At 33.0% G+C, this 26,150-nt stretch overlaps 1 protein-coding gene across 7 annotated transcripts in view; it reads right to left on the reverse strand.

Moving 5' to 3' along the window:
• The window catches only part of GMDS (GDP-mannose 4,6-dehydratase), a 602,961-nt gene that overhangs the window by 435,787 nt on the left and 141,024 nt on the right, over positions 1-26,150 (reverse strand). For all 7 annotated transcript variants that reach the window (XM_011383245.2, XM_011383244.2, XM_023524913.1 and 4 more), the window contains exons 3-4: positions 21,069-21,156; positions 19,411-19,520 (exon numbers count right to left, since the gene is read on the reverse strand). In XM_011383245.2, coding sequence (XP_011381547.1) covers positions 19,411-19,520; positions 21,069-21,156 — 198 coding nt within the window. The remainder of the gene's footprint in view (positions 1-19,410; positions 19,521-21,068; positions 21,157-26,150) is intronic.

Here is a 26,150-nt window from a genome sequence, read left to right on the forward strand (position 1 = left end):
TTAAGGCTATATTCAATAATTTAAGTGGAAATTATACAAAAGTAGTAGACACTTTGGTATAGTTGGGGGTCTGGGAGATCTAGAATAAATGGCAGAGATCTAAAAGAAGCAGATTTGGGTTTACTACAGAGACCTTTCTGACAAGAAAGCAGTCCAAACACAAAGCAGGCTTGCTAGTGAAGGCAGCTTGCTCCATGACTGTGAGTGTTCAAATAGAAGCATAAATGACCTTATAGGCAGGGAAGCTATAGAAAAAATTTTTGCACCATGTAAAAGACAAAACTTAGACTCCCTATAAAATCTCTTCCAACTGCTAGATTTCATGATTTGCTAAGCCAACCAACATACAGGTATAGGCACAACTCTACCAACATTGAAAATAAAACAGAATTCTATATGGAATTTTCTCATTAAAAATAAGACAAATGGTTATTTCCCATGATAATCTGGAAACTGTAGAACAGATGGCACACTTCCTCAAAGCACTAAACACATGCACCCAGCTTTAAAATGTAGCACAGAATGTCAGACATTCTACAGAGGACATTTGTTCACATATTAATATCTCTAAAATCAGCCTACGCCTTACAATCCATGGTATTGTACAATTGCAGTCACCAGGTGATGGTCATGCTTTAGTTGTCGATGCCTGAACATGTGCACAGCTGGTCGTCGCTGTTCATGCTATCATTGCTACCTTTAATTATACTATCATTCAGCAGTAAAACCAAAAAGTTATCGTACACCAAAAGGAACTAAAATACACACTGGGGCATAACTTTTGTATTAACCAAAGCAGATATTTGTCACTGGAGGAATGTCTACAATTCCATATTACAAAGTAACCAATTTATTTAACTTATGGTTTATTTTTGATGTGTGCACAAAAGTAAAATACAATACAAATCTATGTCTTAAAAATCTAAATGACCTTTTCAATAAACATAAAATCAAAGAATTTAAAGCAATAAGAAAGAATTCTGTCACAGTTTAATTAGAAAAGCTTATCCTTTCCTAGTGGTACATTAAAGTAAAATAATGATACATCTGAAAATCAATGGTGTCTTAGGATTCACTGAAATACAATGTTTCTTGCAAATTTGGTGCATACTTTATACCACGCAGCCCTTTATTTTTAATCTATATCATATATGAAATCTTAGAACTATATAGTTGGAAGGAACCATAGAGTTCATTTGATCTAACTCAATCTAATGTATAAATCCTTTCAACAACATACCTAATGTACTAGATGACAAATTTTAAAGAAGCTGAAAGATTCCCAGCATGCTAATAGAGAAAGCATGCTATCCAAAAGAAAATTTCTCAAACAAATCACATAAAGCATCCCCCAAAAAGGGCTCAAGCTTAATAGAAAATTTAAGATTAATGTTCAGTGAAGCACACCACAAAGTTAGCATAGCAGTGACAAACTGGAAAAATGTATCTGCAACATATAACTGATAAAAGATTTATAGAAATTCTCATAAATCAGCAATAAAAATGATAGAAGAAATGAATAAACAGAAATGATAGGAAAAGACATTTCACAGAAAGGAACATCAGAATACCTAATAACCGTATAGAGAAAGTTTGACTTTATTATTAATCAGATATAGCTATGACATTACATAATTGTTCTCTCATTTACAGAATAAAAGAATAGATTTTAATCTTTAGAAATGACACAAAGTTTATCAAAAAGAACCCCAAAATAAATTATTTTATAAAGTAAACATTCATTTTAGAGTTAAAAATGATAATCTTAACTTACTTTCTAAATTACATTTCAGGCTGTCTTGAAATAGCATAATATCTGTACAGAGAAATAAAGTATATTTCATAATTTCCAAATAAAAATACATATATTTATCTCATTTTTCTTTCGTTAACAGAACTTGTTTATGTTTTAAGAAAACACCACACAGTTGTGTAAATTAAGCAAAGTTTAAGCACAACTTAGAAAGGGAAACACTCACTGTGTCTACTTCAAAAAAAATAAAAATTTTCATGTTAACGATGTAGTGGAAACTACTACATCAATGGTTTGTCATTTTAAGGAAAATGTCAAGTTCGGTAACAGCTGTTACTAGGTCAAATGCAATTCAAAATCATTAACAGCAATGTATGGTTACTTCTAATAAATATTTAAATAGGTTCTCTAGGTGTGAAGTTCACGTATTGCTCAATAATTCTAGGACTAATCAAAAGCAAAGGGGAAAAATAATTCTCAATATCCTGGGAACAGTAAAAACTTATTTGACCTGTGTCAAACAGGGAGGTTCCCAACTCAAATAGATGGATAACAGTTCTAAAGTAATTATCTCATTAAAATCCCAATCAAGCCGCATGCCAGAAAAATCCAGCATCAGCTTTATATTTTAGTTGTGCGTATACACATTTAGAGACCATTTAAGTTAGTGACTGCAAGTTTTATATTTAAGAGTCATATATTTAAGAGTCAAAGAATAAGTTTTTTATCTTTAAGGATAGTAAAGACGAATACATATTGTCAGTGTACATATTGACAATGTGAATCTGTTTAATAATTTCATCTTAATGTTATCTCATGCTGTATAAACTACAAAGAAAATAATGCTATTTGAAAGGAAAAGGAAAAATAAAACATACATATTCCCAAGTTCCAGGTAATAAATGAACAAAAGAATTGCACGAATACTCAGAAGTCCAAAAGAAGCTTTTAAAGATCAATAAATTTTTGGAATCTCAAAATTTTTTATTCTTATATTTTATTATTATTGATAAGTGTATATATACCACCCTCCCCTCAATGAAATAATGCCCAGTCTATTGCTTTTGAGAAAGAGCAAAACAGATGGTTCCAGTCAAAGCCCTTTAACAACTTTCTGTATTTACCACCTATCTACAGAAGGGGGTTGTGGTGTGGGGGATGGCTAAGAGGAGGATGTATGTATGCTGCAGTGAAGAGAGAGTGGTAATTTAAATCAAAAATGGACAGGTAGAGCAGTGAGGGATGAAAGTGAATGTAAATTATGTTTGGCTTTAATATAAGAATTTTAATATTTTATTAATAATAAATCCACCTTGCCCCTTCCCTTAAACTGCTGTCACAATATGTATTAGGGGCGCCTGACAAATGCTTGAGATCTTTGCCATCATTATTACACAAGAAAGACTTTGAAAGAATTCCAAGCAATCCATCCATGTCATACTTTGACAAAGCAAGTGAGAGGCAATGGGTAGAGAAGATTTATCTCTGAATGAAAAGTAACAAAGCCTTAACTTTAGTCTCAGTTCTGCCCCACATAACCTAGCTCTTTGACCTGGGGTAACCCAAGGCAAGGAGATTATTTTTTTAGAAATTCAGTTATCTACTATGTAAAATGAAGGAATAAGAAGAAAGGTCTTCCAGTTCTAAGAAGGTAGTCACCAGTCTAGATGGTTAGAATAGTGACAAAAAGTCAAATAAATAAATTGTTGTCATTAATTACAGTCTATAATTAATTTTCAGGCATCTTCCAAATTTACAATCACAGCTTAAGAAAAAAAACTTCAATAAGCTACCAAAAGCATGAAAAAAAAAACACAATATAAAGCTGATTAAATGCTTCCTTTTATCAGCAAAAAAAATAAGCTAGGATTATATTAAGAAAATCACACATAAATTATTTTTACAATTGCTCTTCAAATAATGAAAACTTAGTCGAAGAAAGTAAACTATTTAAAAATTGTTTAGTTTTTATTATAGATAGCAAAAGATAAAGACCAATCTAAGAATTTCTATGTCATTTATAACTTCATTTAAAAACAAATTCTTAACTCCTTACGACAATTAAACAGAAGAAAGGTAGGGGAGAATTTAATTTTTACATGATTACTCGAGTTACACTTATAGCAATCCCTACACAAAACTTCTGAGACTTCCACAATTCATATAAGGAAACATAGAAAGCTCAGAGTAAATATTTTAGAAATGTCCAACTGGGGTTAAAATAAGACTGATAATAAGCTTTAAAAAACACCAACCTAAAAACAAGTTTACCACCTTGAATGCATGAAATGCTACTAAATGAAAAAGTAATCTGGATGAGTTAAAAATAATTGACTCTATGCTAGTTAATATAACATTACGTTGGATTCTCTCACTTGGGAATACAATATTTAAATACAACTATAGCTAAAAAAAAGGCATGGTTTTATTAGCATGTAGTATTTTTCTCTGACTTTTATAAACTCTAGGAATAAACAGCAATTCTTTATTCAAATAAAAAATTAACAAAAAATAAATATCTTGAAAATTAAAACTTATAATTATTTTTTTTCTGCCAGATAATGAATTTGGGCCATGCCAGTGAAATTATAATGTTATCTTTTAAAGATACATTTTTTAAACTTTCACTTTTTGTTTTCTAAAATCAGTGTCTATATTTAATCACTACATTTCACATTATAAACTTCCATTTAGCAAACATTTAGTAGAGCCCCAATAATGACAAGTGACAAACTCTATTACACTACAAATCAAACATACACTTGAAATTTAACTACTTCTCCAAATAAATCCCTTCCCCACCACCACTCCCTGCAACGGCAACAATTCATTAAACTGGAATTTATGGAAAGTTGTACTTTAATAAAAGTTACTTATAATACTTACAAGCTTAGTTTAAATAATTACAAACTACATATTCAACATATCCAAGGTACAAAAATAGGTTTGTTTATTTTTCCCTGATTTTCCCTGATAGTCAAATTTGGGACACATCAGATTGTACTGAAATTGTCTAAAAGTTTTAAGAAATAAAGACATAACTACTAAAGTGAAATATAGAAACAAATTAACACTGGCACTGATATTTATTATATGCCACAGAATCAATTTATTAAAATGCATATATATAAAAACTGGCATGCAGTATTTAGAAAAACAACTTATTTAATCCAACCAAATTTCTATTTTACAGAAAATATTCACATATTAATTTTCTCTAGATAAGATATTCCCATGGTAAGAGTGTGATCAACAGCTTACAGGGTACTCATCTTTACTCTGAATTTTCCGACAAAATGGAACATAACGTTCTTTCCATCCCAAAGTTTCCACTATTCTGTATTAAATTTTCGAAAAGGTATAAGTCTACTTTAAATGATCTCAAATACTTCTTGAGAAAACCATTATATACTAAAATCTATCAATTGATTCTTCCTCAAAAGTATGGTTTTTGAGAGATTGTTTGAACTTTTCAACTTTAGTTTTTGTTAACTTTTGTTTACATTAAACATGATATATAATTTATATTAATAAGCATAATACCACTGCAAAAACCTATCATAGAATCACAGAATTTTAGGGTTAAAAGTGATTTTAGAGAGTGTATAACCTAACTCTTCCCTCTTTCCCAAAGTCGTACTCTATTTTTACTAATGAGGAACTTGAGGCCTGGAGAAGTTATTTTATTTTATTTTTTTTCATAAGTTTTGCTTTACATGACTAAAAACACTAAGACTCTGACAAGTCTGATTTTTTTTCTTTTCATAAAGAAAAATATCCTATGCTAGTATTTAGAATGTTTTACATTTCAGTATATCGATCACAGATATAAGATCGAAGAAGCTGAAATCATAGATTATATAATTAAAAATGGGTTAAATAAATAAATATAAATTGTCAATATAGTGAATCCTCAGCTCACATGTCAACCATGTAGTTACCTTGTATATTTAATACAAATTTCTAAGAGATAAACAATTTGTAAATTTTCAGACATTATCAACGTTTAGGTGTTTCCTTAATGTCGTAAATGTTCCAACAATCAATATTTTTATCACTATAATGATGTTTCATTAAAATATATGTATATAAAACAAACTATTTTATTTAATTTTATGAAGCTCTATTCATGAAGGTCAAAAGTCACAATACAATTTAAATAAAATACATATTATTCAGTAAGGAATTTGACAAGTGGCAACAAACATGTTGTTAGTTTAATACAGATGGAAGACTACGAATAAAAAGTAAATGACAGCAACAAAATCAATATAACTGACAAATCAAGTTACTACATATAGCATGAGTTCACAGAGATAATATAAAAACAAACAAACAAACACGTGACTAGAACACTACATGACTGTCATGTGCTAACATCTGGAATTAAGATTACCAGAGTGGAGAAAATGAAATGCCCCTGAAAATAAAGACAAGCATTAATTCTCTGAATTTATTCTTGTTGTACACATAGAAATGTAATTCTTATCCTGAGAATTGATTTCGCTAAAAGTTTTCAATTGTATTAGTATTTTCTTCAAGAATGAAAGAAAATGAGTAAGATGAATCAAAACTTCTTAAACCTCTATTACAAAAAAGATATAATTAACCTGCAATGTTTCTATTAAATATTTAATGAGCACATAAGCTGAGATTGACATTTCTTTTTTAAAACTGTGAATGTTCAAATGTCAAAATTTTACTAAAAAATTTTTAGAAAAAATACTAAATATAATTTATGATACATTATAAAGGATGAGTTTTGACTGGTTTGCAACTTGAAATCTTTGACCAGATAACTAACTATATAACTGGGATATTTATGTCATCAGTTAAAATACATCTTTTCCCAAATGATAAATCTATATAAATTCTTTCAGAATTAGCATGGCAGAAAACATACAAAAAAAGAAAAAGAAAATTCAATGAATCTTGTCAAAAGAGAAAACTCAAGAAAAAAATGACAAGCTAGTATTTACACGATGGAGACATTTTTAACTATTTTATCGATTAGTCTCTGGACCCTATACCAAGAAAGTTGCACCACCAAGACTCATCATCATAAAAGATGTTAAACTTGATAAGTAGAATCCTCAAGAAGAAACTAAAAGAGGAGGAAGTGGGGGAAAAGGTATCTAGGGATATAAAAGAATCTCTGACAAAATGAGAGAGCACATCAAATCTATGTAAAATCATCCCTCAAAGAATACAAACTATGGGCAATACATTCATGAACTTAAGTGTTTAATCCAAAAATAAAGATGCAACCTGTAAAAAAAAAAAAAAAGAATTTTTTAAAAGATTAATTTTGAGCCAAAACTGGATGGACATTAGGACATTTATACAAAATTTATTTTTCCACTGATTATTAATATTTCATGAAAAACAATGGTCACAAGAGAAAATATGCTTTGGGATTACAGTCTCTCTTATCTACCAACTTAAATAACTTTTAAAACATTTATATATTTTAAATTATTTTATCAGATTTTTTTTTTTAAAGCACACTTTGGGTATAATTAATTAAAGAAAAGCTAAGAATTATAAACACAAATATTTTGACAGTATAATTCCAAATAATAGAGTGTACTCTATTTTATTGATCAAAACTGGATGCTACTTAATTAATTACATGAAAGTTAACACATTAGGAAAAATATTCAAGACATAAGCTATCATCATATTATAGCGGAAGATTTCATCATTTTACAAATGTAAAGCTATCCCAAACTACGATTGGTTATAAAATGCCAATAAAATAACTGATATAAAATCTGTTTTTCTAGTTTAAAAAGTGCATCAAAGTTATTTGTAGCATGCATCCTTTCTAAAATCTGTTTAAAAGGTTATAAGCAAATTGAAAAAACTTAATTATTCAACATTTAATTGTTTATGTAAAATATTTACAATATTTTATCAAGAAAATATTGATATGCCAGTGCTAATAATATTAAGAAATCAAATATATTGGTTTAAAAAGTTTTAAAACAATAGTCTTTTGTTGAATTTGCCTATTTTAGACATGATTATGTGAAACCAAGCAGTTGGAGGAAGTAGTGCTGCAATACTGTCCTTTTTATGAAAAGTGTGGAAGTGAAAAGGTCACATAAGTAATCTGATTGATACTACCCAATTAAGAAAAAACGCACAGTCTAATGACTGCCAAAGACGAATAAAAAGTGTAAAAGAAAAAGTATGCCATCACCTGCAAAACATATTATATTTTAATTAAAAGTTGTTATCAAGGATCAGATGATAATCTAAAACAAATTATATATATTAAAATCTATTCCTAAAACAAATATATTTGATATTTTGAAATGATTTATAAAAGAAATTATATATAACTGTAATTCACACATATTAGACTTTGGTTTTAAGAATTATATGATAGTGAAAGATCATCTTATAAAATTCCATTTAATTAATGAAATTGAAAGCTCGCAAAATTATAAAATAATTACAAGTTTAGTCAAATTCAAATTTTGATTAGTTCTTAGTTCTTGTGTCTACACAGCCCACACTACTAAAAAAATTAGAGTAAGACAGACTTATGTGTGCATACAAATTGAAGTTAACACAATAGTTGTTTAAAACAGAAAAACAGAACATATATATGTGTGTATCTTCTTCTTCTACTGATATGTGACAAAGTATAACCATTTAATCATTAGTAAGCAACTAGCAACAGCCGGAATATGTTTTATGCTTCATTAAAACAACATTGAGGCCCATTACAGTGCACAGCAAATGGGGCTGGAAACCACCGCACACCCTGGCAAACCACATTCCCTCCTAACTTCGTTTGCTTGAAGCAGCTAGAAAGTGAACGGCAATATACTCTCAAGTAAGCCTTTATTAAGTATGAGAAATAAATTATATTAAGTGTTATTTTTGAACACAGAAATGAGGGAAAAGGTTGTTAAGATATCAAATTTACTAAAAAAATAATTATGTGAGAAATAAGTTGCTGTCACAAGAGAGACTTGCCAGACACTGCATTTGAGCTAGTTGTTATACACACCTTTGGAATCAATTTTGTGACCCAGAGATTAGTCTGTGGTACTAAATCGCATGAGAGTAGATCAGAAAAAAACTAAAGGGTAAGGGAAATGTTTCCCTTACCATTACTCTAGTACCATTACTCTAGAGGCATTAAGGAGCCCTCATTATGTGTATAAGTAGTTAAGATACTGACATGATTCGATAGTTCAGAAAATATTATAAATTGCTTTTTTATAACATGCTTCCATATCTCAGATTTCTAATATATATGATTTTACTTCATTAGAGCCTCACGTCTGTAATTTTAACAAATTCAATTCTAAAACTTGAAAATTACCTTGGAAATTTGTGGGAAGCCACAGAAAGCTCCTCAGAAGCAGACACATATTAAATATTAATTATAATGACTGTCATATGTTATAGTGATTATGTCATTATTTAGGAATGTTAATTAAGACATAAAATTACCTGTTAATTGCAAACTCATTCTGAAGAAATATATTTGTGCTTGTATGTTTAGTAGCAAAGCCGACATGGGGACCAGACCATAATAGACTGCAGTTCTATTTTCTAAAATGCTGACATTTGAGCAAATGTTCCCATGGAATGTTTGCCTAATTCAGGGACTGACATTTCCTCTTTGTAACTTGCTTAACTAAGGAGACATGCAGGCCAAACTCTACAGTACCCACAGGCAGCAGGCCATTACTTGCTGCTGCAACTTGTATATGGTTTCTCTTTTACTTCCCTCTTTCCCTACCACCCTCCTGCCCTTCTCTGTCTCTTTATTTTGACATGCATATTATCTTAGCTGATTTCTATCATCTTACAAGAGTCGATGACATACCTTAAAAGATTAAGCTTTCCCACCTGGGATTTGTCCAGAAATTCAGTGTATTATAGCTTCTTATAGACTTCTTCATTCTCTTATATTCATGGTTATCAATAGTGGCTTTCTTTTTATTTTATGTTTAACTACAGGACACAGGCAGTTATGTTGATAGAAGTCAGTTTATATTGTCACTCATCTTTCATTATAACTACAAGGTTGACTTCCGCTCTCTTATAACACTTTGCTGCCATCTATGTGTATAAAAGAGTACAACACTCTTCTAAGCACCAGAACTTCGCTATTCGAAAAAACAATCACGTCTCTAGACAGATGACAAGGGGAGTTTTAGGAATAATTTGCTTCCCCACAAGAATGTAGAAGCTTACCAGGAATTTCTATTTATTTCTTGATGAAGCAACTTTCTAAAACTGGAAGAGTACTTAAGATGCATTATTTAACATAAACCAAAACCAATAGTTTTTTCCATTACTACTATTGATAAACTTTAGCTAATATGGAAACTTCTAATGTTAAGATTTTTTAAGAAAAGCTAAGTATTAAGTCGTTAAATAGTTAGAATAAAATAAATTAATTTTTGCAAAATTACAATTTAAATATCTTGTCAAACGATATGATAAAAATGATCACTAAGCCAAAACACTTTTACAATATTTAATATGAAATAAATGTAAAGCGACCATTAGTACTTTAGATAACTTAAAAGTACTAATAAGTTATGTAAAGTATTAATAACTCAAATATGTGACCTAATAATCAACTAACCTCAGTCAAGCACTCGAATGCTTCTTTTCTAGGGAAAATGGAAAAATATATCAGAACACTAGAGAACCTCTCAACCTCCCCTTTAAATACTGACTATGCTTGTCCGGAATTGTCTTGACAAACATCACTGTCAAACAAACAAATAAGAAAAACACTCCATTGTGAGCCATATGGGAACCTTAAGCAAAACAAACAAACAAAAACTTTCCTCTACTAAAACATTTAACAGTTAATGCACACAGTAAAGACTGATACTTCCAATCAGGACCAATGATGTGTTAATAGTCCTAAAGAATGCTCCTTAAAGGTTTATTTTGTCAATACCAATTTCTAAAACACTTTTTACTGTTAAATAAACTGGCACTAATAAAAAATATAGGCGAGGGAGTGGACAGGAGACTCAGGAAAAGGTTTTACCCTGACATAACAAACAATATGAAAAGCTCACATTAGCTGCCTTCCCTCTACCAATTTGCCATTTACAGTAACTGCATAATTGCTATCAATACAATGTACTTAACACAGTTTAACAAGCAAAACCAAGCCTGAATGCATATTTACTCGTAAATAAAGCAAATTCAAATTCACCATGGATGATTATTTTATTAATATCTCTAAACAATGTATACATTATGTGAATATTACTAAAAAGAGTAACATAATGAAACCTACTAATCTTTGATGCTAGAAATTTTTGAAAACATAGAAATCTAAATTAAAGCATTTTCTTAGAATTTATTTCTTGCTGAAACTGGTAAGGTAGCCAATCAATAATTTATAGAAGTTAATAAAAACATTTTACACATTAAATTTCTTTGAAATAGAAAAGGTTTCATTTTATCTTATTACACCAACTTTAAGAATCCAGTTTAACAGAGAATTTTAAAAATTCCACTCGTACTAAGAGGATAAAGTAGGAATCACATTTGATATCAAGATCTATTGGGTGTTTTAAAAGACCTGTTAAGTTTAAATTCTTAAATTTACACACAAGTTTTTTTGTGTGTGAGGAGGAGGACAGATATATCTAACCTGTGGTATTAAACAAGTTATTATTTATGTCTACATTTTAATTTATGCAACTCACATATTCTAATCTAATTGAGAATCCAAAAACACTTTTCCATTCATCATTACAAGTCCAAAACAAAAAGTTTCACTCATAGTACCTTCGCTGACTTACTATTTGTTTAGTATTTGTGCTTATAAATACATCTAGAAATTGATGTTAAGATAAATATGTGCATTTAGCTATCTGCATTATTTTAGCTTAATTTTTGCAAAGCTAAAATAATACTTTGGATTTTATTTTGTAAACAAGTCACAATTGTAAGTGGATTAAAACTACAAAACTTAACAAACATACCTTTGTGTGGTCCACTAATTATAAGCAAAATTCCAAACATTATTAGCTGTTATCAAAATTACAATACCACCTAGATCCAATAAAGCAAACAATCCGTTTGAACAGGGAGAGGAGAACTTTCATAGAGTGTTCTCTCTCATATAAATTCTTAATGGACTATAAAGAACTTTTTAAGTGGTTTTAGATTTGAATTCAATTGCTCAAATCCATAACAGACTTCCAAGAAGAATTTGAGCCAGATGAGACATGGGACCCACCAGCAGTGAACAGTCCTGCTTTACCCTCATGAATATAAGATAAAAATGTTAAACTTCTTACTAAGAACCATTTATGCAGTTTATGCACTGTAAGCACAAACATCAAATTATGAAATTAAAGGTTATATACTGCATTTTCACCCTGTAACAAACTAAAAAAGCTACCAAATTTTTTTAAATATCAAGGGGACTGTGCCTGCCTAGGTGATGGACAATAAGATCTATCAGGAAGAAACAGAGTCTGGGAGAACAAAGACAAGCAAAACGCAAGCATAGAGATTTGTTATCACCCAAGCTGCCTATCTATGGAGAGTAAAAGCATCCAGTATTTGCTCCATTCACCTTACTCACTTCACTTGTAAGGGAATTAATTTTTCCAAAAACAGACACATTATAGTATGCAGAGATATTAGGTCGAAATACAAACATATCTTATTAATACTTATATTCTCAAAATTACACTCACTGCTCTTTACTAAGTAAAGCCTTCTGCCCACAGGTACCTTCGTGATTTCAATATTAATAATTTGCTATCTAGAGTGATTTTATGTTTCTGTGCACATATAAGAATTACATATGAAAACGTAAGAATTAACTTTAAATCTCATAAAATACATAAGCCTATATCAATTTATATATCTACTAAGCAAAATAAATTATCTTTAGAGACCTAACATGGAGTTATAATTGGTATATACTAATATGTGGACAAAAATATATTTGCATAATTAAAACAAATGTTTATTTTTAAATCTTAGGAAACAGATTAACTGACAGTACAGTCATATAACTAATTTGGTAATTTCTTTTTTAAAAGTAAGCATTGAATAGAAACAAATTACTCATTCTGGTTGTTCAGCTACTGATTCTTCTGATTACATAAGTAGCAAATATCATTAGTCTCCCATAGCCTTTAGGGAAACTTAAACACCAGGACAGTATAGGCTCTTGGTATAAAAAATTTATATTGAATTGAATTGAACTATCCTAACCAAAACAACTGTGATCATTCCTGATGAATTAGTACTGTGGATTTCTATCTTAACTTCATACTAATTTTATTTTAGTATCACTGACATACTAACATTACACCTTGTATCGTTGTATTTGGGGATCTTTCTAGCTATGCAAACACTACTCATATGGTATTAATTATAACCAGTTCCTCCAGCAAGGAAAAAACAATGTTACTAACTCAAACCTACTGCATCAAAACTTTATTTCACTGTAATAAATGGTGAGAATGATGAGAGAGGTAAGACCTCAAACATGAGAGTCTTGTGTTATCTTTCCTTCATATTTCAGTGACACCTCCTCCTCCCATCAGTTTCAGATTAGTAGTATGACAAGAAAACCAAGTGGCGTCAGCTCTGGGTTCCAGCCTAGATAGTGAGCTCTGCTGCTCCTCAAATGGAAGTTCCAGGCGGCACTTTCTGAAATAAAGGCTTGAGCTGGCTCACTGCCAAGATCTCTTTCACTTCAGAATTCTATGGCCCATTTAATAAAAAACAAAAGCTCCAAAACACCATTTTCCCCTTTATAATATGTCATAACAAGTTAAAGTTTCAGTGGCAGGAACTACGGACATTTGAGTGAGGAAAACATTTTTGCATACAATTTCAAACAGCAGCTGTGGCAAAGGGCAATACTCCATCACAGGCAGAAGCCAAAATGAATGGCACACTGACTCACTGTATTACCTTACTGCATTCATTTCTGTGGATAATTTTCTCATGTTAGCCGAAATTATGAGCAAGGAACACACAGGAACTGGGGGCGGAGGGTGGGAATAGCGGAGTGGCCAATTTGCATTTCCTGTCCCCTTCTCCCCCAGCTCCTACTATTTTATTTCCTAGAGTACTTGCTCAGATAGGACCATGCAGCCACTTCCAGGAGAGTTATTGTTATAAATAAGACGGACAGGATGGCCTTGCTGAGAAGCTGATATTTAAGTAAAGGTTGGGACAAGTTAAGGAAATAATGCAGGTGGATATCTAGAAAGAGTATTACAAACAAAAGCGAGTGCAGAGGCTCACAGGATCCACAACCTAAGGAGGCTTGGAAAGGTTGAGCACTTTCCCAAATTCACATAGCTAGCATGTGACATGGCTAGGATCTGAAGCCAGGGAAAACAGCAAGCCCAGGTTCTGGGGTGGGCCTGGATCTGAAATTTTAGAACGTATCCTGGGAATCCTGATGTGTATCCCTGATTTGAGAACTCTTGTCTATACTACAGTGTCTCATGAAAAGCTTCCTCCCTTCTGCCCCATGACACAGTCATCTATTCTAACACTCATCACAATGCTTTTCATCTGTAAGCCCCTCGTGCATCCTGCTGGCACAGGGCCTGGTAAAAGGCAGCAACCAGAATTAATAGCTGTACTCACACAACTTGACTCTAACAAGCAATTGTGTGGGATGTGGGGCTAGAGCCTCACCCACGTTTAAGGATGTTCTGACAGTTCTCTTTCTAACAGCAATAGCTATGCCCCTGCCTAGTCCTCATTTTCCTGCTCTACTCACACCTCCCTGTCAGGCTGCCCAGATCCAAAATAAACAAAAGAGTGAGCAAGGACATAGGAGAACAGCCCTCTCTGCTGTTTGCTCTGGGTTTTTAATAGGCCACCCCCTACCTTTGCTTTAATTATACAGTAAAGAGCCACATTGTTGCAATTTTGTTTTGTTCTATAACTGGGTTATTCAGGAACTAACCAGATGTTCAAACTAGGCACCTGCCCTTCCCTACCATAAGGCAATTCTCCCAATGCATTTAGTCACCCACCACCCTCCACTCAATTAGAGCAGCCACAAGAGGTTTAGGCTTCCTGGAGATAAATATAGGGGTTAGCTCTCCAGCTATAAATTTCAACTCTCAGAACCAGCCAGAAAAAAAGCCACTGGAGATGATAATTTTTTAATTCAGGTAATTAAATTGCTCAGTCTCCTTCCCAGGGGCCATTCTTTAATTCCCATTCATGTTTTTATTCCCAGCTTCATTCCCTAGACTAGCTTTTTTGTCTCATCTTTCCCTGATACTAACTTGGTGCCTGACTACTACACTAGCTACTTGGCTCACAATCAACTTTGCTTCTTGCTTAGCTTTCTGGGCTGTAAGTACCACTATGTGGACAATTTAGACTTGGCTCTTACGCTTCCATGTTCAGAATCTGCTAACTGGTCCTACACACCTAGAAGAGGAAATCCCTTTCCCACTCACTCAGCCATGCCCCAATTTTCTCCCAGGTACTTACACTGCCTAGTTGTCATGAAACAAACTTAAACAAATCATTTATAGAGAATTGGAAAGGACAGTAATAAAGATAAAGAGTTAGAAAATGAATGAGAAGTATGGAGTTCTTCAATCTGAATATAACAAAGTTAAAGAAAAACTTAATAATGGTCTTCAACACTGAGAAGGAATTTGAAAATTCTTCTCAAAACTGAAAAAAGAAGTGTAAATGACTGTCTCTACTAAAGACACAAGGGAAAAATATATAAAAAAGATATGTGGGGAAAGAAAGTACTTAAGGTGAGGACTATCTTACATTAGAATTGTTACTAGCAGTGATAATCATTTTCTTGGATGGTCTTTATAATATAAACTATAGAATTCAAAGATCTAAGTTCTAGTCCTGGATTGGCCAGTAACCAGATGTGTGACTTTCAGCAGGTAACTTCATTTATAAAATGAAAATCATATTAAATTATTTCTAAAGTTCCTTTTAACTTGTTAAAAGTTAAATTCCATGATTGCGTAATTTTCACTCTTTGAAAAAAACAAAGGCAATTCCAACATGACATTGTAAGATGAAAGGGAGAAATAATGAACGAGATATACTGTAGAAAGATCTCATCCAACACTATAACTTCAAGAGTGATATAAGATTATCAAAGAAGTTGTGAGGAAAAGTGGAAAAATCCAATATATGTCAGTAATGAATGGTGAACAGATAAGAAATTTAAAACAGAAATTACTAAAAAAATATTATTTACAGAGGAAAAAAAAGAACAATAAAGAAGACTCCTAAAATATTTCCCCATCAAAATGGTCAACACTATACATTGGATAATTTGTTCCTACTTGAAAGATGTCATCATGCTAGGTTTAACTACTTTTAACAACTAGTACATTTCAGTCACCTCTCACTTTCTCCCACATAAGATCGAATCAGCCTTTCAATGACCTACACTTCATGAGTCATAATTTTTCTGTTTATGATTCAGAAAAAAATGTCTTCAGTCAGTATTTCCCAGACTGCTGTGGGTTTATTCCAAGAACCAATTTCATCTTCACTGGTTTCCTACAGGAAACCAGACCAACTTCCTATTATTTTATTTTCCTTACTTTTAGCATACCATAGCCCACATCAAATTAACTGGAAGTGAGAGTGATAGAAGACTACTCTATGCAAAGAGTAGCCAACACAAACAATGCCCAGTCTAGAAGTCACGGATTCAAAATTAAATTCAAAGTGTGCTAATATTAGAACCTTCTTTCAAAAGGGCTCCAAACCAAATAATAAGAAATGTATTTTAATTAATATTATTGCAAGCATTCCACTGTCAGAAAGAATTTTTTTAAAAAACTATTGTCTATGAATACAATAAATCCTACAAAGCTGATTGATAAAGAGAAATTAATTACAAGCAAAAAAATATGTATTTTCCATCCTAACCCCTAACAAGCTGCAAGGAGAACAGGCAGACTGAAACCCGGGGCACAGAGCTTGGGAGTTGTAGGAAACACACCAACATCCCACCTCCATCCTCCCACCCCCACCCCCGCCAAGCAACTTGGCAGTCTGTCATCACAGCTGCCATCATGCCAGCTCCTGTCCCACACCCACTCTTTCCACGACTAGGAATCAATCTGACATTAGATCACAGTAGATATAGTGGCATGGAACATAGGCTTTTAAAGGACTTTCTGACAGCTTCTACTCATACCATTCCCCTAAAATATGAGGAGTACCTAAGCAGCATTTATTCTCATGGACTACACACTGCTCAGAGAAAGATTTCTGAATATGAAGAATGTTGGTATAAACATATATCGGATTCTCCATAAATTCTACATTCTTATCATTCCTGATTGTAGGTATATATAGTATTAGGCTTTAAAAGCACATGTAGTCATTAACCAGCAAAGAATGGGACTATTCTATATCAGATTCAAAGGCTGATACATTAAAGGAAGAAGTCCTAAGAAGAATGCATTTAAGGTTTATGTTATATATGGATAAACCAAGAAACCTTAAATATTGGAGCAGTATTTCTCAAAGTGAAGTCCTCAGACTAGGAGCGGCATCACCTGGATATATCCTAAAAATGTAAGTTCTCAGACCCCACTGTAGACCTAATGGATCAGAAATTCTTGGGAAGGACCCAACAACTTACAGCTGATGCTGAAGTGAGCTTTATCAAATTTTCTTTCTTCCTTACACCAAGAAATTTCACACCAAGAAATTTCTAGAAAAGAATCCACTCAATTTACATTTCCCTCGTAACCCTCTAACTTCTAACCCTCTGCACTCTGGCTAACTCTTCTATCATAGTGCTAAACTGCTCTTTTAACAAGTCATAAATCACTTCTAACCTAACTGTCAAGGCCAATGACCTTTTCCTGGTGCTCATTCCCCTAGATGTATCTGAATTATCTAGCACCGCTGACATCCCCTCCTGTTTGAATGAGCTATTTTTTTTTTTTACTTCTGTGACACAATTCCACCCTCCTGCCTCTTCATCTCCTACACTTCCCATCATCAGTGACTACACTTGCTCCTTCCACACTATAAATACATGCATGTCCCCAAGGTTTAATCTTCAGTCTTCTACTCCTCTTTTTCCATCTGTCACCTTGGCATCTCAAGAGCTCCTAGAACTGAATTTATAACCCCGTACCGCCAAATCTCTCACAAACCTCACATTTTTCAAACTATTTCATGACCTGCTTCACCATTGAATGTCCTTCAAGTACTGCCAGTGGAACGTATGCAAGAGGAAACTTCTCATTTCCTCTACACAATTCCTACAGTTCCTCCTTGAATGCCTGCTTCTAGTATTGGTACCATCAGCTATCTGGAACCCTGGGCAATGGAGCACCATTTTCCCTCTCCCTTGATTCTCATATCTTGTCAGCAGAGGAGTCAACCCTACCAGGCATCCTGTTTCATCTTCATCATTCCCACTTCTAATACCACCAACTTCATCCAACAGTTTCCTATCTCTTCTAAAGCCCTACCTCTAGACTCTTATCTATAAAACTCATCTCTGAATCTATTTTTCCCTGTTCAAAAACATGTAGAGAATATCCCAATGTAGCCCAACGTCCTACCTAGCCTTACCTCACAATTCTCCTCAAACTTTTTGCTAAAGTAATTTAGAATGCTCATCATGTTGCAAACATATCCAAGTTTTCTCACTTCTATCTCTTGGCCTTATATTATTACCAGAGAATCTGAATAAAGGAAAAGAAATCAACATTAGCTATATCATACTGAGAAGACTAAAGGCTACAAAGTTTTTCTTCCAATGATTGTTCCTTAAATACTTTCTGAAAGATTGCTGAATTCATTCATCAAACAGCAAAAAATGCTGATAGATTGTTTTAGGGGGCTGCTTTAACTTAGAGTTAGTTTGCTTTTATCTCAAAGCTCCACTAACTATCCTGATTGAATAAGTATCTAAATAGATCTCTTATCATCCCAGGCTTCAGATTTCACTCACTCAACTGAGCACTAGAATATTGCAACAAAAACTTGAATTAAGCACTACTAGAATCCAGGGGATGGGCTTCTCAGGTATACTGCAATTTGTTCCAGAATAAAAAAACTAAAGAGAGGTAGATGGACTACCAGAGAATCTGAATAAAGGAAAAGAAATCAACATTAGCTATATCATACTGAGAAGACTAAAGGCTATAAAGTTTTTCTTCCAATGATTTTTTACTACTTATAATAAAGTTAATTCCACTAATTTTAACATATTATTGGGACTCGAAAGTACTATTTTTTTCAGCCAGTAATATAACCGCTACCAAAAAATTTATATTAAAATAGAAGTTTTATTGAGTTACATTTTCCAATATTTTAACAAAATACTTCATTTACAATGTGATTTGAAATGGGAGAAAATACATCTAAGTGTGGCTCACAACTACAAGAGCAACCCCAAAATAGAATACTGCTATTTTAATGTTAGCAGTAATATTTTACTATATTGTTCAATAACAGAAAATGTACTTTTAAAAAATACATTAGTATTTCTATTAGCATTCAGTAATATCCAAACTAATATTAATGATTAAACTTAAAGACTGGGATGAGTGGTTGTATTACTGTATTAAGAAGCAAATAAAATATAGAATAACTTATGAACACAGCTAGAGAACCCAGTGATAATGAAAACGGCTTACTTTGACATGGCTCTGGGCTCCAAGGTTGTAGATCTCTGTAGGCTTGACTTCATTAATAATCTTCACAAGGCAGGTACTGTCGGTGAGATCGCCATAGTGCAACTTCATGTCTTTAGAATTAAAAAACATAGCATTAGACAGAAGTCCAATTTTTCAAAATATCAAAACTGAAATACATATTCTGAAACTCTGAAAACCAGACTAGTAGGGGGAAGCAGTCTTTAAAAACCTAAGTAGTAGAAAGATACTCAGATTTCTTGACTTTGTCTCTACAGGATTTGTAAAACTCAGATGGCCTTTTTTAAAAATCTCAATATTATGACAGATGTTATACAATTAACATAGCTTATAGCTTATGGCTCCCAGGTGGTTATAAGATGTGTTACATAAGAGTGAGATTCAAAGAAAATCTCACCATAATGTGTATACTCTCTAAAGAAATCTAACACATTGATAAAAGTGAAGACAGCTATGTTCAGATACTTTTATCCACGAATTTTTAAGTACTTCATAATCAATCCTTAAGCTATCCATGAAATGCCCAAAGTAGTGACATAAATGATTAAAGGACAACTAGCCTAGTCTAACCCTAAATCTAAGCAGAGCCATACACTGAATTCATTAGTAAAAGAATTTGACACATACATATGCGTGATCTGCTAATTTGATCTTTTTGTTATTTTTACACAATATTGATCTATGTCTAGATCTAATGGCAGTATCATTCTGTAATTTACACAAAAATAACAATTTTCAAGGAAGATATAATGAATAGCCTAAATATTAAGGTTAACCTAAACGTAAATCTTGTCCCCTTACCGGGAACAACTGGGTCATCTTTCTAGAAGACAGTTCCACCACCTGTACAAGTAATATTCCAGGCTCCGAAGTGAATAAAAAAATCACGGTTTACAAGATGACTAGATCATCCCTGCTAGCTGGAAAAACTGAATGGGTAAAGCAAGCTAAACGTGAAGTTAAAAATCCCTGTATCCTAGTCTCAGCTGTCTTTGACATGATGTGTGGCCTTGATGAAGTCACAACCTCTCTCTGCCTCCATTTCCTCATCTGTAAAACGGTCTCATTCACAACCTCGGGAGCTGCTGGAAAGATCAAATGAGAAAACACTGTGACTGTGCTATGTAAAGTGTACAGCTACATGCAGGCAATTTTATTAACAAAAATAACAAACGACTGCAGACTGACAACAATCTGTAAAGCAATTAAATATAGTTTTTACTGCCATTTGTTTTTAGACCTGCCTTCACAAATTATTTAAAAAATTAAATAAATGTACAAAGATTGCTGAACTTAATTAGACTAAATGTAAAAAGCAAAGAAGTGCTCCGTGAATATGGAACTAATCTCACTTGAGGGGATAGTAACACCTGGAGATAGGTGATCGATGGCATGTCTACTCTTGGTCTCTGGAGTAGCATTACCTGACCAATATCCTTGTAACAGCCTAACCAAGATGACAGTGTGATCCAGGGGCAACAAGCAATGAAGGGTTTTCAAAACATTCAGATAGCATTTAATGCAGGTAATTAGTGGGTAAATAACTGCAACTTGATGGACTTTGAGAAAAATGACATTTGAAAATACTTTCTAATGTAGGAAGTTATAGAAAGAGATTTTATAAAAAGAAAATTACTTACTTCCTTCAATATGAGCCTGGGGATTCTTATACAGATGTTCAATTCGACCTGTATTGAATGAACTGGATCGCCGGACAATTCCATGAACCTGCATTTTTATAGTGTGAAAGATAAGAATAAGTTATAAATGTGTAATGAGAATTAATAAGAAACTCAGAAGTTCTTTTGCTTATGTTTAGCTTTGTGAAAAAATATATAACATCGATAAAAATTATTTTTAAATTATGAGAAATAGTTCCACTGCTTACATTCTCCCCAACCACTGCCCTCTAGCCACCAGTACCGTCTACCTTCATCTTTCACCAGTGTTTTTACTGCCAATCTCAACAAAAGTAATTAGATAATTATGTGACTTCACAGCAAATGCTTAGTCGTAGATACTCAAATGTCTCCTTTTCTAAACACACACGCACACTTACAGTCCTACTGCTGACAAAAATATCTCCTAAATTTGAAACTGAAGACAGACCACATGAAGCCATATCAGTAAAACAGCCTTGCAGCCTCTTTAACACAAAACATGAAGCAGAGAGGCTCGATGCCACCACATATTTCCAGTGTCCTCAGACTTTTGTATCCTGCACCTATTATTTATATGTATCTGGGTCTACAAATAAAATCAGAGAACAGCTGCTAATATGCAGCTGTGTGGAAAAGTAAGAAAGCTAAATAGCACAAGCTGGGGACAAGATTTATGTACTACTAGATTTAAGACATGAAGAAAACTCAAATGAAGAGAGGATTTTTATTTTTATCTTTGACTTAACCATCGTAAGTGTAATGAAAAAAAAAAATCATTGGAAAAGAAAGCATACCTGTTCTAATACTGAAGAAAAGACTATTTGTGTCTCATACATAAGAGAAATTATTCAAGAACTGGTATCACTTCCTTCTTGTGTCAAGATTGCTCCCTTTGTGTTGCCAATGCTAATACTAGCTTATGTCACCTGCTGCCCAAGTTCCAGTTCTACTGGTGGCAGTTTTAATCCTTCACTTATTTTAGAAGTGTTCTTTCTAATGTTGGGTAGTTTCATTTGTAGCTGAATACACTTCTGCGTTTTAACTCAATCATTTTATGTCTATTTCAAACCAAAATTAATCCTTGGTATGATTCAAATATTCCAATTGCAAGGGGAAATTATAAGCACATAAGACTTTCTTTCAAACAGAAAGAAATGTCATCATCACTTTATATGGCATACATGAGAAACTGATGTCTGCAAAAAGGATACAACACACCCACAATTAATAATTCTGTTGGTTAGTTGCTTTAGTGAAAGAGAAAAGCACTCATCTACTCTATTTTCCAAAAGAACTAAACCCAAGAAAATTTGGTAAACATAAAAATATTTTAAGAAAGGAACATAACAACCTTGGTTGAAATTTTAGGAAGTAAACAGTAAAATCTGGGAAATATTAAGTTGAGATTTGGGTATACATATCCATCTCTTAATTTACAAGTGAAGAAAATAACATATTAGGATTTATTATACTTAATGGTCTCCAATTTTTCAAATTGTTACTTGATTGCAAAGTTGAACTGTTCTACAAACTTAATAAATGTTATTTAATAAAAAACAAGTTCATATATATACTTCTACATAGCAAAATTGGTATTTACTACCAAAGTTACTTCTGAAACACAAATTTCTGATGTAAGCAGAACTTTATTTCATTGGATAGAGATGAATTTATATGTTCTAAAAACAGATAATTTAACTGACAATGAAAAACTTAATAAAAATGTGGTTACGTCTATTTTTGCTCTTGATTGTTGAATTCTGGGTAAGACCCATATTCCAACAACCCAAAACAAAGAGAAATGCCAGATACATACACACTGTACATAAACATATAAGGCTCTGATAAAAATTAAATGATATTGATGAATTCAGTATAAATATCAGAATTCAGCAAATAAATAATAAAGGACATTAATATCGCATTTGTGACAATAAAGCATTAAGCACTAGTTTTGGGGTTGCCTTTTTTAATAGAAAAAAAGCTGTTCTAATTTTCCCTCATTCCTAACTTGTTATACATGTATACAGGAAAGAAAGACCTGCCAAATGCTTAATCCATGACAGCAAGTATTGTTCTAAGAACTAATGAAAGCTAAGTCTGTCTGCTTCTGAGACAGGTGAAATACAAACTTTAAGACAAGCCAAAATGTGTGCAAACTGGATAATCTAGTTAAGAATTTGAGATTAGCAGCTTTCTCTTTATAAAGAAATGTATGTAGGGCATTTTGTTTGTTTTTATAAGGATTATTAGGGGAAATGAGATGAGGAGTTAGAAAACCAAAGTGAAAAAATAAATGAACTAAATGTGACTCCATATAAACTTAATCAAAATCATTATTAAATTACAGTTCAAAAACAAAATATAATTCTGAAAAACTGAAGTCTTAAAATAAATGGGAGTATTTTGACAAATTTCATGTCTCATTTAACTAAGTGATGAAAAGGAAAATTTCAAATTCTCTCAATGTCAGAACAAAGTTGGTTTAACATAAAACCTAGAATCTGATTAGGCAATACTTAAAGAAATCCATCATTCATTCGTTCGTTCATTCATTCATTCCTTCCTTCCTTCTTTCCTTCCTTTCCTTCCCTTTCTTCATTTCTTCCTCCCTTTCTCTCTCCTTCCCTCTCTGCCTCCACCTCCCCCCATTTACGTATGTATGTATGTATGTATGTATGTATGTATGTATGTATGTATATATGTCAAGAAAATAGAACATATTATCACTATATTTCAAATACTTGTGTCTGTATTTTTCTTGTGAGGCAAGGATGCCTTCCAGGGATGTTTAATGCCACTTGCCTTTTGAAAAGTCTAGATTATGTAGATAACATCAATAGCTAACATTTACATGGCCGTGACAATGTGCCAGACACTATTCTTTATAAACATTAAATCACTTAATCTTCACCACAACCTTCCTATTACTATTCCCATTCTACAGATGAGGATGCTGCCTGAGACCACACAGCTAGTAAGTGGTCATGTTAAAGGGTAAATATGGTCCATTGTGCCAACACTCGGTATGGTTTCAAAATGAAATCCATAAAAAGCTTTGCCTTTTTTTTTTGCCAAAGCTTCTGGGATATCCAACAACCTAGAAAAACTATTTCAAAGATTCTCACAGATCAAGGAAGAATGGAATCATAGAAATTCCATGTTCTAACAAATAATTTATCAGAGAGAACAACTGGACAATCTTTATATTCCATTTCTTTTCTGTTCTCCTGATCTTCCTAGTTATAGTTCTTCTCCTGGAAGGGGAACCTGCAATTTACTTATTCTTTATTTACAATTCTGATATGCTATGTTGTAGTTATTGCCAAGTTTTTTAACATAGATTTTCCATATATTCCCAGACAAATTTTAGCTTTTAAACAGTTTAACTTTGCCTTTCATTTTTCTGGCTTCTTTCTGTATTTAGTGCAAAATGGGTACCAAAGTATGTTGTTGGCCAATCTGCTAACAATGATGCTAAGAAAGGCACTTGAAACTAGAATGTAGTTTCGCAAGAAGCTTTACTTCTGTCAAGTTTCCTTTTTCCCTTAGGATGACAAGGAATATGCTAGGATCCTAGGCAATGTAACATGCCTGCTTTTTGCTAATGCTAATTAACTGGACTAAGCAGCCCTCTACAAAATCTATGTCCCTTGGCTTGTCAGCATCAAGCACTGTGTCATCTGTCCCTCCTGTATCAATAAGCCCCACAGATCCCACAGAGCTCCTCTAGACTGTTTTCCATGGATTGTCTTACCTAATCTTCAAGACATTCCCATTTATGTGAAAAAACTAAGTCTTAGAGAGGCCCAATGACTTACGCAAGGCCACAGAGCCCACAAGTGGCAGAGGAGGAAGAGGACACAGGCTATCTATCCAGCACCAGAGCCCAAGGGATTCCTCTCCACAGTGAGCTGAACTGACTCATTCACCTCCCTTGCTCTGAGTGGGCTGAGAAGGTATAAAGAAGAATTATCCTTTGCACACCAACAATGTGTAGAACTAAATATATAAACCTTTAAAGGGCGATTTCCTCTAAATCCTGACAATTCTTAGTTTTCCCCATCATAAAATGACACCTGTATTCTATAATGAACTAGTATTAGATCCATTCTTTTTATGTTCTCCTTAATGTTTAATCTTGAGGAAAAAAAATCAAGAAACAACATTAAAAATCATTAAATTTAAACCTTTAAATAGTCTCTTCTCAATGAGAACTGGACCAGGGATAAAGAATTCCTTCACTTGTTCACATTAAACAGTTCACTCAAAACATGATCAGATGTGTGAATTTCATTGTCCACATCAGATGACCATGCCCCAAAGCTTCAGTATTTAATGTGTGAGGTCATACAAAGTATTTAACTATGACAAATCAGTCTATTAACATACAATATTCCTTTCGAGTCATATACCGATGTATGTTTTTGCTTTAAAGTTAGCCAAATTTTTTATACCTTTACTTTGCTTATTTCATTGGAAAGGAGTAAAGGAGTATACCTAACGAGTACACCTAACTATGCTAAGCTAACTCTTCATACAGGGTTTGTTCTTGCCTATGCAGTCCCATCATCACTACCCTGTCTACTCTTCACCTTGCTTCCCTCATCTTCATAATGAAAGACTGTTCTTGCCATGCTAACCAATTAAAGTTTGCCCCTTTCTTTTCTAGGAAGAACTCAGTCTCAGTATTAAGCCTATTCATAGAATTTGTAGATCTTCTTTCCAGTGTTTATTTGCTCTTGGCTTGTACTTTGCTACCCCAAAGTATACTGTTTCCAGTTACTTCTGAGCCTAGTGATATCTCTTATACAAAGATTCAAAATAATATGAGAGCTCTGAGAAGCAAGGCTCCACAAATTAAGATATCTTATGATTAAGTGATCTCATTTGAACCTTTAGTTTCAGTGGTCCTCAAACTACAGTACGCAGGGGATCAGCATCAGCAACAACTGGGGGCTTGTTAGAAAGGCAGATCCCAGATCTGAGTCAGCTACCTGTATCTCAAAGGTCTCTGGGTGACTCTGATGCATACTAAAGGTTGAGAACCTATGGAGTGCT

The sequence above is a fragment of the Pteropus vampyrus genome, unplaced genomic scaffold (genome assembly GCF_000151845.1).
Source record: "Pteropus vampyrus isolate Shadow unplaced genomic scaffold, Pvam_2.0 Scaffold509, whole genome shotgun sequence".
Taxonomy (NCBI): domain Eukaryota; kingdom Metazoa; phylum Chordata; class Mammalia; order Chiroptera; family Pteropodidae; genus Pteropus; species Pteropus vampyrus.